This window comes from Engraulis encrasicolus, chromosome 8 (assembly GCF_034702125.1).
Source record: "Engraulis encrasicolus isolate BLACKSEA-1 chromosome 8, IST_EnEncr_1.0, whole genome shotgun sequence".
NCBI lineage: Eukaryota > Metazoa > Chordata > Actinopteri > Clupeiformes > Engraulidae > Engraulis > Engraulis encrasicolus.
The window spans coordinates 8860108-8873110 of record NC_085864.1 but is presented as its reverse complement, the minus strand read 5'-3'; the positions used below and the strand labels follow the sequence as shown (position 1 = coordinate 8873110).

Genomic DNA, 13003 nt, shown 5'->3' with positions numbered 1-13003 from the left:
AGAGGAGAGGAGAGAAGGGAAAAGGGAGGTGAGGAGAGGAGAGGAGGGAAAAGGGAGGAGAGGAGAGGAGAAGAGAAGAAAGAGGGGTTAACTCATTTGAAGACACACAGAAGTGGAGAGGGGCGGGTGACCAGATTTTTTTGACCACCAGGAACACCCAAGTGTCATGCTACACTGAGGCATGATGGGTAATGTATTATTAAAGATGTGTGTCTATTCCACCATCATATACAGTAACATTGGCTCACCCCGCCTGTTACTGTCATCTCGCACTGCATGCTGCAGGATGTGTTTTTTATTTCCCAAGTCCATAAACGCCGTCCAAGTCCATATCTATTCCCAAGTGGCATACGTACAGTACATGAGAATAGATACAAAGTCGTTGGCTCACCCCCATGAGTGTGTTGACGCTGCGAGTGTCTGCGTTCTCCAGCCAGAGCGAGGCGAGCCGGAAGACCCAGGTGTCGTGCTCCTGGCCCAGCTCCAGGCAGCGCACATAGTTCTCCACCGCGTTCAGCAGGAAGCGGTGCCGGTCCGTCCGCAGGTTCTCCAGGGCCCGCACGTCCAGCTCCAGCTCTCTCTGGACCTTCACCGTGTACCTGAGAGGGGAATAGAGAGAGCTCCGTGTTAAAGAGAGAGAGAGTGAGAGAGGGACCCTGCTTTTATCAACCCTGACAGCCTTCTTGGCTCTGAAAAGCTTGACGACCATTTTTCTGTGTCTGTTGACGACCTTAAACCCACCTCATCAGCTCCACTTCCTGGCTGGCCTTCTCCATGCCTCTAGTAATGTGTCTGCTGTTGACGACCACTGACTGTTTAGACACTGACACAGACTTAACCAACCAACCAACCAACCAACCCAGCAACTGGCAGCCATTTTCTGTGTGTGCTACTGTACCTGTGCTTCTCCATACATCTACTACCACTGACTGACACAGCTTCAACCAACCAACCAACCAACCAACCAAGCAAGGCAACTGGCGGCCATTTTGTGTCAGTGTGCGTGCCACTGTTACCTGTTGTTGCCGACCTTCCTCTCCCTCATCAGCTCCACTTCCTCCCGGGCCTTCTCCAGCAGTGCCTGCTTGTTCTCGAACTCAGAGGACTTCATGTAGTTGTCGATGCTCTGATACTGGCTGTCGGCGAAGCGGGCCAGGGACAGGAAGGCCTGCGTCCTCTGGCTCTGCAGCCGAGGGTCAGAACCGCCCTCGTGGAGCTCCATCACCTCCACGGCCTGATACATACACACGTGTAACACACACACGCACATGCACCGCACGCACACGCACACGCACACGCGCACACACACACACAGAATAATGACCCTCACCCGACAGTGAAATTGGCTAATTGTGTGTGTGTGTGTGTGTGTGTGTGTGTGTGTGTGTGTGTGTGTGTGTGTGTGTGTGTGTGTGTGTGTGTGTGTTCATGTGTGTGTGCTTGTGTGTTCACGTGTGTGTGTATGCTTGTGTGTTCACCTGTGTGGGTGTGTATGCTTGTGTGTTCACTTGTGTGTGTGTATGTATGCGTGTGCTCTCACCTTCTCCAGGTATTTCTCCAGGATGACAGCAGGGCTCTCCAGGCAGGTCTCCCCCAGCCAGGTGCCACACAGCCTCAAGCTCTCACTGTACACCGGGGCAAGAGCTGAGTTCATCTCCACCTGCCACACACACACACATATATATGAGGATACACAGAGACAAGGACAGGTGGGTAAATGACCCAGGCCCGGATACCAACCTGGGAATCCACGTGGGCAATGTCGTCCATAAACTGCATGGGAGTCAAACTGCACCACAGCACCCTCCACAAATTAAATTGCCGCCCTTCACAAATGTTACCTGTTTTCACGTATACTTAACATCACAAAAAAATGTATTCATTACGATTTGGAGGATCTTCTCCATTGCCCGCCATTTTGAATTTCCAGAAATAGACATTTCTAGCTGCAAAACTTACTGTGCATCGGTCATACTACCGTATTAAATATTAGTTTAGTATATTATTTAGTAAATATTTAGCACAGTTTCAATGAGCAGCGTAGTAGTTGCAATACCTACTCTGGTCACCATCTCATTTCATTTCATTTATTTAAACTCGAAGAATCATTGAGGGCCCAGCCCTCATTTACAATGATGTCGAGTAAAACAAACAATTGCACATATAAAATCATATATAAACAACGAACATACACAATACACCATAAATCATATAAGAGGTAAGAATTAAGACAAACTATGAATTAAAACTTATGAGTTAAAACAAGTGCAAGTATGTGATAAAAAACTTCCCAGTGTAACTTTAAAATGTTCTAATGGCACAAAGGCTTGAAGACCCATCCTTTGTTGTAAGTTATTCCAAACTGAAGGTCCACAGACACTAAAAGCTGTTTTACCCAGTTCAGTGCGGGCATAAGGGACCTCCAGTAAAAAATTGCTGCTGCGGGTTTGGTATGGGTTGGAGTGCCAAACTAAAAGAGATGAAATATAAAATGGGAGTTTGCCAGTAAGGGCCTTATAAATAAAAATAAAATAATGCATGTCCCTTCTGTGAGAAAGTGGAGCCCACCCAACTTTATCATATAACAGGCAATGATGTGTACTATATGGATCCCCAGTAATAAAACGAAGAGCTGAATGATAGACAGTGTCAAGTGCCTTCAGATTAGAGAGTGGTGCATGTCTGTAAATAATATCACCATAGTCAAGGGAAGACAGAAAAGTAGCTTCAATTAACTTTTTTCTGCAGAAAACAGGAAAGTGATATTTATTTCTGTGCAGGAAAGATAGCTTTTGTCTGAGCGTAGTGACAAGACAGTCAGTATGTTTCTTGAATGTGAACTTGTCATCTAGCCAGATTCCCAGGTACTTATAATGTGATACTCTCTCAATAACAGACCCATCTAAAGTAGATATATTAAAATCATTTTTCATGCCATGCTTAGATCGAGTAAAGACCATACATTTAGTCTTGCTTACATTGAGTAGAAGCTTAAGACTAATGAAGGCATTTTGTAGGATATTAAAAGACTGCTGCAATTTCTCCAAGGCTAGCTGTACAGAATCTGCAACACAATACAAAATTGTATCATCTGCATATAGATGAATAGAGCAGTTGGAAAGGAGAGAAAGTATGCTATTTATGTACATGGTGAAGAGTACCGGACCTAATACTGAACCTTGTGGGACCCCCTTGGTTATTAGCAGGGGGTCAGATTGAGTATTACCCAATTTTACAGTATGGTGTCTGTTTGAAAGGTAGCTCTGGAACCATTTACAGGCACTTGCATTAAAACCAATACCAGGCAGAATTTGTAGAAGCAGAGAATGGTCCACGGTGTCAAATGCTTTGGATAAGTCCACAAAGATGGCAGCACAATGTTTTTTCTTGTCAAGAGAAGTGATAATATCATCCATTACTTTAGTAGCAGCAGTAACTGTACTATGTTTAGGCCTAAAGCCTGATTGGAGAGGGCTCAAAATATTATTGGTATTTAGAAATTCTTTGAGCTGATCATTTACCAACTTCTCTAGTATTTTTGAGAGACACGGTAGCTTGGATATTGGTCGATAGTTGTTAGGGTCAGTCTTATCACCCCCCTTGTGCTCAAATAGCACACCTATAAGTGTTTTATCTGTGTTACTTTTACTATTCCTCTTGTTAGTTAGACCAGTGTTTCTCAACCTTTTTTAGGCGAGGCACCCTTTCAATTCATGAAAAATGTCAAGGCACCCCAAACCAACAAGCTATAACATGGCATCACATCCGATACCACCCAAGCTTAGAAAAATAACACATTTGGAGACGTTGCACGACCTACGCTCGAAGTTGCAGCTGACTGGGGCGACCTATATTTACTTTATTGTGCGTAAATGGCAGATGAAAGATTCCACTGACAAGCATTAACTTATCAATTCAGATAAATATGTATTTTATTACATAATTGTATGTATCAGCCACGTTTCCGCGGCACCCTGAGGGGGGCCCGCGGCCCCCTGTTGAGAAACACTGAGTTAGACCATGCAGCCATCATGTGCGAGCCTCACCTGCTCCTCCAGGCTGTCAATCATCTGCCGGAGGCGTCCAAGGGCTAATCCCTGCTCCCGCTTCTCCCAGAACACCTGCGCCTCCTCCAGTTGCCATGACGTCTCCGTGACGACGCCCCCCACGCTAGCATCACTGTGCTGCTTCATCTGGAACACTGCCCTCTCCGCCAACTGGCACATGGAGGGACACAAGACACAGGGGCATTAGGGGGGCATTAACTAAACAGACACAAGACACAGGGGCATTAGGATGGCATAAACTAAACAGACACAAGACACAGGGGCATTAGGGGGGCATGAAGAAAAAAGGACACAAGACACAGGGGCATTAGGGGGGCATGAAGAAAAAAGGACACAAGACACAGGGGCATTAGGGGGGCATTAACTAAACAGACACAAGACACAGGGGCATTAGGGGGGCATGCAGAAAAAAGGACACAAGACACAGGGGCATTAGGGGGGCATGAAGAAAACAGACACAAGACACAGGGGCATTAGGGGGGCATAAACTAAACAGACACAAGACACAGGGGCATTAGGGGGGCATAAACTAAACAGACACAAGACACAGGGGCATTAGGGGGGCATAAACTAAACAGACACAAGACACAGGGGCATTAGGGGGGCATGAAGAAAAAAGGACAAGGCACATGGGCATTAGGATGGCATAAACTAAACAGACACAAGACACAGGGGCATTAGGGGGGCATGAAGAAAAAAGGACAAGACACAGGGGCATTAGGGGGGCATGAAGAAAAAAGGACAAGGCACAGGGGCATTACACCCTAAAAACAGGCCACAGGGACATTAATAGAGGTGAAGGACAAGACACAGGGACATTAGAGTGGCACACACACAAAACACAGGGGCATTAAGGGGAATTACAAAAGCAGACACGAGGCATAGGGACATTAGGCAGGCATGACGAACACAGAGCAGGGGGGCATCAAGACGTGCCAAGGACACCAGACACAAAGCACAGGGGCATTACTGTAGGGGGGGGGGCATGAAGAAAACAGGCCCCAGGGGCATTAAGAGGTGTGAAGGACACAATGCACAGCGGCATTAGGGTGTTATGACGTGTGTGTGTGTGTGTGTGTGTGTGTGTGTGTCCGTTTACCTGTGTGCTCCCTGCCCCGCCAGCCGGCCTACTCAGCTCCATGAGGTGTGTGTGTGTGTGTGTGTGTGTGTGTGTGTGTGTGTGTGTGTGTGTGTGTGTGCGTACACGTGTGTGTGTTCATCTACCTGTGTGTTCCCTGCCCCCCGTGCCAGCCTACTCAGCTCCATGAGGTGTGAGCAGTAGGAAGTGGTGAGGAGGCCCCTGCGCTGCCCCTGCGCCTCCCTCTCCAGCAGCACCTCCTGCAGGGAGGAGCGCAGGGCCAGGATGGGCTCCACCAGGCTGAACTCGCTGTCCAGCAGCAGCTCCGAGTGCTGGCGCCACCTGCTGTTCACCTCCGACAGCGCAGGCTCCTGCAACGGCCTGCAATGGACATTTACCACAAAAAAACTGTTAAGCACATGTACTTGTATTCTCGTTGAACAACAACATCTTGTTGTATTTCAAGAAATTCAGTCAGAGATGTTCAAAAGGTCATGTTATCCAAAGAGTTCAGCTGTGAGCAACTGAACCACCGATTTTCTAGGTTAATACATTTGTTGCTGCTTTAAACATATCATTGTGTCTGAGTAATGCAATGCGCATTTTTCCTTTGAATGGCACGCTTTATGATTATTCTCACCTATCTTTATACTACAAAATTGCTTTAGTTCTACTGTTTTTTTTAACTCTTTCAGTGTTTTTTTCGTTAAAGTCGTAAAATTGTATGCTGTGAAACAATCCTGTATACTACTGCACCTGGAAAAGAGTGTGCATCCTTTGCAGTTGAGCAATAGGTATTTTAGTGAAAGAGGTTAAATGGCGTGTATAAAGTAGCCCTGCATATTGGGCCTCGGCCGTTGCTGAAACAGCTAGGGCACTGAATGTTATGCCGGAGACCCCGGATTCTATTCGGGCTCGAGGTCATTTCTCGATCCTCCCTTGTCTCTCTCTCCTATTCTTTTCCTGTCTAGTCTGAGAAAACAGTCCCATCCAATAAAAGCAAGAAAATGTAGTAAAATAAATACAACATTCTTTTTAATTAAGTAAAAAAAGCCTCCATAATGTACCTGTAGAAGAGTGTTGTGGTGTTGTCCAGTTCACTGATGCGCTGCAGGTTGCAGAGGGTGGGGTAAAGAGAAGACACCGCCTCCAGACTACCCTTACACAACTCCTCCACCTCACTCACTCTGCACACACCACACATTAACACACAGTTGGATATACAGAAGCACGTGGTTTAGCTTTACTGAAACATACGTATACAGGTATTGAAATCTCTCTCTCTCTCACACACACACATTCACACAGACACACACAGACACACACACACACACACACACACACACACACACACACACACACACACACACGCACAAACGCACACACACGCGCACACACGCGCACACGCCTTTACCTGGCGATCCTAAGTGTCTGTTCAAACAGGCCCATTTCCTTATCCCTGAGAGCCTGCAGTGCTGTATAGACTGACTCATTAAAGCCTGCACTCAGCTTCTCATCCCTGCGGAAACACACACGCACACACAATTTCAAACGCTTTATACAATTTGACTGTATGATTGTATGCTGTAGATTTGACAAAGTCATTCCATTCCATATGCACACATAAGCACAGCACTAACACAGCACAAACTCCTCCAACTACTATTCACCTGTCAGATAAGTCATTAGGTATTGTACCTCACCTCTTAACCGCCCCGCCATTACCATCACCCATCTGCCCCGGTGAGGGTTGCCAGATTGGTCTGATGATGTACACGATTTCCTGGAGGGGCTGAATCTCGCCCAATTTGAACCAAATTCTATTGATTTCTATGGCCATAAATCTACAGAAAAACCCGTCCAATGCCTTTTTTTTACCCACATACGGCCGATACTAAAACAGCCCATTTGAGCGGGACACCACCCAATCTGGCAAGCGGCAACACGGCCCACGGTCCTACTCACCTGTCCGGTAGTCCATCGTCCCACCTGGTGCTCCTCCAGGCTGCCTGGAACCTCAGCTCCCGGAGCTCAGCCCCTCCCTCCGCCCCCTCTGCGTCCAGGCCGCGCAGGTACGTGCTCAGGATGCCGCTCAGGCCAAAGTGCTGCAGGCCCTGAGACACACACACACACACACACACACACACACACACACACACACACACACACACACACACACACACACACACACACACACACACACACACACACACACACACACACACACACACACACACATTTTACTTCTTTATTTGGATTGACAGATATACAATTATCATGGCACAATCCAAATTTGGTTTAAAAGGAGTCCAATACAGCACTAGAATCCTCTGTTCATAATGTCCTAAGGATAAAGGTGGCACCTGCGTTTCCATATGAAGAGGCTCCCAATGATACAAGATATTGAGCAAAATTTAGTGAATTGCTTGGCCCTTCTTTTTGTCAGTCCACAGATCTGAAGACCACGCAAACATAGTTTATGCACATGGCCCAGACTACCAAAAATGAGCACAATTACTTTACATGAGTAATTGCAGTTATTTAAAGCAGTACACAGTGGTTGGTATTTCATTCACACACACACACACACACACACACACACACACACACACACACACACACACACACACACACACACACACACACACACACACACACACACACACACACACACACACACACACACACACACACACACACACACACACACACACACACACACACACACGAGCATATGTAAAATCCGTACAAAAAAACGCACATCACTTTTTGCATTTCAATGCATCTTAGCAGGGAGGGGAAACACACGCTGTACAAGAAGAAACAAGAATGTGGTGTGTGAGTGTGTGCAAAAATGTGGTGTGTGAGTGTGTCCAGACTCACCTCCACTATGCCCACGAGTCGCGTGACCTCTGGCAGGTTGGTGTGAAGGTCGTAGGAGGCCAGGGCTCGGCCCCACAGGGCCTCGTGCTCATACGTCCTGATCCTGCACACGGCAATAGTAGGAACAGGAAATGAGGTCACGCAATGCAGTGCACATCCATGTAAGGACTAGGGGTGGTACGGTTCACAAAAGTCACGATTCGGTCCATATCACGGTTTCAAGGTCACGGTTTTCGGTTTTGTACGGTTCTGTTTTTTTTTTTTTTTTTTTTTTTAATTTTTTTTTTTTTAGTAAAATGTATTATGCACCGTAAATGTCTAAAATATAAATTAGAATGAAAATGTAAGCTTATCATGGGTATGTTGAATTTGACTTAATTTAACCTAACAAGGTGAAGTTACTGAAAGAGAAAATATATCCTATCAATGATTTTAACATGCTTCCATTTATTTCACAAAAAGGGAGAACTAAGTCCTAACTTTTAAGTTGACAAATATTCAAATATTACATACTATAACACATTTGACATGGAAAAATAAAACAGCTACACTCCTGTGGGCAAGGAGACCATTAGGTCAGTGCAGTATGACTATTTTGGTTAATGACACACTGAGAACGAATTGGACTTTTATTTTGATACCGCTTTCTGCGAGTTTTGCGCTTAGGAATGTTGCTTCCCATCAAGAAACTGCCGGCCCGTGAGAAGCATAGAAGTAAAATCATAAGTCAAATTCAATTTCAAGTGAACAAGTGATAGGGTTAAGTTATGTTCAAATGTGAAAGTTAAGGTAACAAATAATTTAAAAAGATCGTTTTTTTAGAAGTGTATTCACAAGAATGTTTCACATAACTCCTGTGAATCTGAGCCTGTTAAAACAGTCATTTTATTTTGGTTATAGTGTTAAACATCAATGTTAACTAGGCAACATTACAAAGTCCCCCTCATTCCATCAGAGTTTAACTGGCTACATGTAATTAGGCCTACAGTTGATTGCAGTTAAGTACAGCGCAGTGAATCTGATATGTAGGCCTATTGTTCATATCTCGCATTATGCCGTCCGGAATCCCCATCCAATGCCACGTGGATATAACCTATCTGTCATTTTTTGTAAATTCATGTTAATTTCATTTAAATTGGTCAGAATAAAGGCTGGGGGCAGTCACTTGCGCTAACGTGGAGAGAGAGGGGGGAGAGGGAGGCGCTCCTCCTGTCCTGACCGACCTGCGCTTGCTTGTAGGCTACTGTAGCCTACTCAGCTGGTGCATGCTGTTACATTATGCCTTTCATTTGGCTGATATAAATCAGTCTTTCCACACTCAATATCCTACGTAGTCTTTGTGTTTTATGCTTGTAAAAGTAGTAGGATTTTAATTGCCTCGTCCGCCGGTGGTCACTCTCTCTCTTTTTTTTTTTGGGAAACCGTGGGCACCGTGCGGTTGCGCACTACCCCGTTCCGTGACATGCACACCGTACGGTTTCGGTTTGCGACACAAACCGTACCATGCCTAGTAGGGACCATGGTCCTTTGGGTGCAAGCCCTTTGCTGATAAATGTAGAATATGGATATATCTGTAGATATACTGTTTTATATCTGATGTGTGTGTGTGTGTGTGTGTGTGTGTGTGTGTGTGTGTGTGTGTGTGTGTGTGTGTGTGTGTGTGTGTGTGTGTGTGTGTGTGTGTGGGTGTGTGCAGACAAAGTGTACCTGGTGAGTGGGCTGATTATTTTTCCTCCTCCACAGCCGTAGAGGCTGTCTGGCTCTCCAATACTCCTGTACACCTCAATCAGGAGATCCTGAGAGAGAGAGAGAGAGCGAGAGAGAGAGCGAGAGAGAGAGCGAGAGAGAGAGCGAGAGAGAGAGAGAGAGAGCGAGAGAGAGAGAGAGAGAGAGATAGAAAGTCGTATAGAGCAGCATCTTCTGTTCATGTTCAAACGCACCTGCGTTTATAGGCTCCCAATGATACAAGACACTGAGCAGAATTTTGTGAATTGTTTTGCCTTTTTTGGACAGTCCGCATATCTGTAGACCACACACATGGCCCAGACTACAAAAAACGAGCAAAATGTTTAGAGCAGTACACACGGTACAGTGTGTGTGTGTGTCTGTGTGTGTGTGTGTGTGTGTGTGTGTGTGTTAAACCATACCTGTAGGCTGATGCCTGTGTCCTCCACGCTCCTCTCGCTGACACTGCTGATGGAGAGACTCTGGCTGCTCTCGTCAAACACGATCCTCCTGGCCACACCAGCCTGCCCCCTGACACACACACACACACACGGCAAGGGAGGACAACAATAAGCTCTTCCTCTCGCTCTCTTGCAGGCACACACAGATACAGGCGCACACGCGCACAAACGCACACACACTCAATCATTCACTCACTCACTCACACACATTCCTGGGCACACGACACGCACAGGCACAGATACTCACGTACACAAGCGCATACATATACACATTAAATAAATGTAGCAAGTGACAACATTTCTTCCTTTTTATCTGTAAATTATGTCCTCATCCCTCAGTAAGTCACCTAGTGCTATTATGGCTGTACTGAATATAGCTATGCATTCAAGTTCAAGTTGCTGCTGTGTTCTGAGTTCTGCATTCGATCCTGTGGTGCTGTATTCCAGTTCACTTACTTTCTCAAGCTCTTCCTGGTATCTGGCCCTGTTGTAGTGCATCTACATCGTGAGGTACAAGGCAATAGGACGGGTTGAGAAAACATGCAATGTCATGCACTAGAGGTGTCAACAATAATGGATTCGGCCATGCATCGCAATGCTGGGCAAGGCAATTCAATAATCGATTCGGCAAATGCCATAGTCGATGCAGCATAATTTCTCAAGTTTCAATTACAGTACTTCTGTGGGCAATTCCAGGAGCAAATGAGCTTTAAATTAAATTTAAGTAATTCAAAGTGCAGGATTGATACACAAAATAGCCAAAATGTTGTTCAGTATCTGACTGGTTGCATTGCCTCATGACTGATGAAAAAATTGCCTGGCTTTCAGTAGAGATGTAATGCATTGCAATGCATCGTAGAATCAGAAAATAGTTCACTTTGGTATGCAAGCATGGAAATTGGCACTCATGCTCATTAGAATGCAATTCTTCAGCAAAGGGCGTTGGCCACGCAATTTCTTTCCTCATGGCTGACACCCTTTTATTCAAAGACTGAATTCTAATGAACATGTTGTGCCAAACCATTATGTGCTTGCATCATTAAGTTAACTATTAACCTTATTAATGAGCGGAGAGGGTGGCCATCTTGAAAATTCAGTGTGGTCAATGCTCTTTTGGGAAACACTGCTGTAAGTATGGTAGGGATGGGATCCTAGACTTTATTACATTACCCATACACTGTAAAACGGGGTGTTACAAACAGTGTCTCTCTCCTCTCAATCTGAGCTGTGCGCTTTTAATTCTGTCTTTTCCTCAGTGTTCCACTGTCCCACGCTCTTCTCTCTTCTCGTCACCCCCCCCTCTCCCCCCTCTCTCTCTCAACCTGCGTCGTCCCTCCTGGTCAGATCGTAGTTTGTCCACGTAGATCTCGCAGTAGAGCAGGGCGGTGAAGTGGGCGGAGCAGAGCTGGGCGGCACGTGCCACCTCCAGGTAGTTCAGCTGCAGCCAGAAGTTAGACTCACACACCGTGCCCCGCGGCTGGCTATTGGAGGACACACACACACACACACACACACACACACACACACACACACACACACACACACACACACACACACACACACACACACACACACACACACACACACACACACACACACACACACACACACACACACACACACACACACACACACACGTTAAGTTCTTTCCACACCAAGTGCGATTTTTCACAGCGATGTTTCGGCAGGACAAGTTCTATTTTTACAGTTATTTTTAGAGTAGGCTAATATTATGGTAAAGAGCTATGACGTTACAGCGGAAACCAATTGGAATGCTCCTTTCTCCGAATGTCCCTGGTTGTCAAGCCAGAGCCATTATGTGATTGGCTAAATCAAAATGTCAATGCCACGTCCAGAACAAACACAGCAAATTCATGGCAAAACCTCAAGCTACTCTGTAGCTCGAGCTTCACTGACCTGTCTGAGTCTGTGGGTTTGCTCTGCTGCCTGAGGTAGTCTATGACGAACAGCATGGTACGCAGAGACGCCTTATCCAGCTGAGACGCACCACTCCCCTCAGATTCTCCTGCTCACACACGAGACAGACACATTCACATGCATACACACATAGCACATCACCATATATACATACAGTATGTGAAAGTGTGCGAGTGATTTTTATGTCAATGTCTGGCTGTCTATGTGTGTGCGTGCGCCTGCAAGTTGTCATGGCTCAACTTGACTCTGTGGGTATCTCAGCTGGGTGGTGGGTAGTGCGTGTGTGTGTGTGTGTGTGTGTGTGTGTGTGTGTGTGTGTGTGTGTGTGTGTGTGTGTGTGTGTGTGTGTGTGTGTGTGTGTGTGTGTGTGTGTGTGTGTGTGTGTGTGTGTGTGTGTGTGTGTGTGTGTGTGTGTGTCTTAATCCATTACCTACCTGTCTCTGTGGGCATGGGGGTAGTGGGTCGGCTGGTTGGTGTGTTGGGTACTCTAGTGCAGTGAGAGAAGAAGCTCTGGATGTGATTGGACAGCAGCTGTCTCCAGCTGCCAGCCCCCCCGTCGCCCAGCAACACGTCATGGATCAACAGGGGCAGCACGTGCTGGCAGAAATCAGTATGGACCTAAAGGACAAGACACATTTATTCAGTCATTTATTTATTTATTCATTTTAAAGATATTTGTATGGGCTTTCTGCCTTTAATGCAGATAGGATAGTAAAGATTATGACAGAAAGTGAGCATGGAGGGAGATGGGGTAGGGTTGGGAAATGACCCAGGCCGGATTCGAACCTGGGTGCCCCTGGGCATGCAAGCCCATATAGGGGGCTTAGCAAGCTACGCCACAACACCCCCAC

The 13003-nt window shown here is 46.1% G+C and overlaps 1 protein-coding gene across 1 annotated transcript in view; it reads right to left on the bottom strand.

Moving 5' to 3' along the window:
• atm (ATM serine/threonine kinase) overlaps positions 1–13003 on the bottom strand; it is a 51879-nt gene that overhangs the window by 14642 nt on the left and 24234 nt on the right. Inside the window, exons 30-44 of the mRNA XM_063204947.1 lie at positions 12587–12770; positions 12132–12240; positions 11537–11695; positions 10671–10712; positions 10176–10284; positions 9736–9824; positions 8029–8131; positions 7111–7259; positions 6560–6664; positions 6213–6332; positions 5292–5526; positions 4047–4217; positions 1541–1660; positions 1017–1234; positions 392–599 (exon numbers count right to left, since the gene is read on the bottom strand). Coding sequence (XP_063061017.1) covers positions 392–599; positions 1017–1234; positions 1541–1660; positions 4047–4217; positions 5292–5526; positions 6213–6332; positions 6560–6664; positions 7111–7259; positions 8029–8131; positions 9736–9824; positions 10176–10284; positions 10671–10712; positions 11537–11695; positions 12132–12240; positions 12587–12770 — 2121 coding nt within the window. The remainder of the gene's footprint in view (positions 1–391; positions 600–1016; positions 1235–1540; positions 1661–4046; positions 4218–5291; positions 5527–6212; positions 6333–6559; positions 6665–7110; positions 7260–8028; positions 8132–9735; positions 9825–10175; positions 10285–10670; positions 10713–11536; positions 11696–12131; positions 12241–12586; positions 12771–13003) is intronic.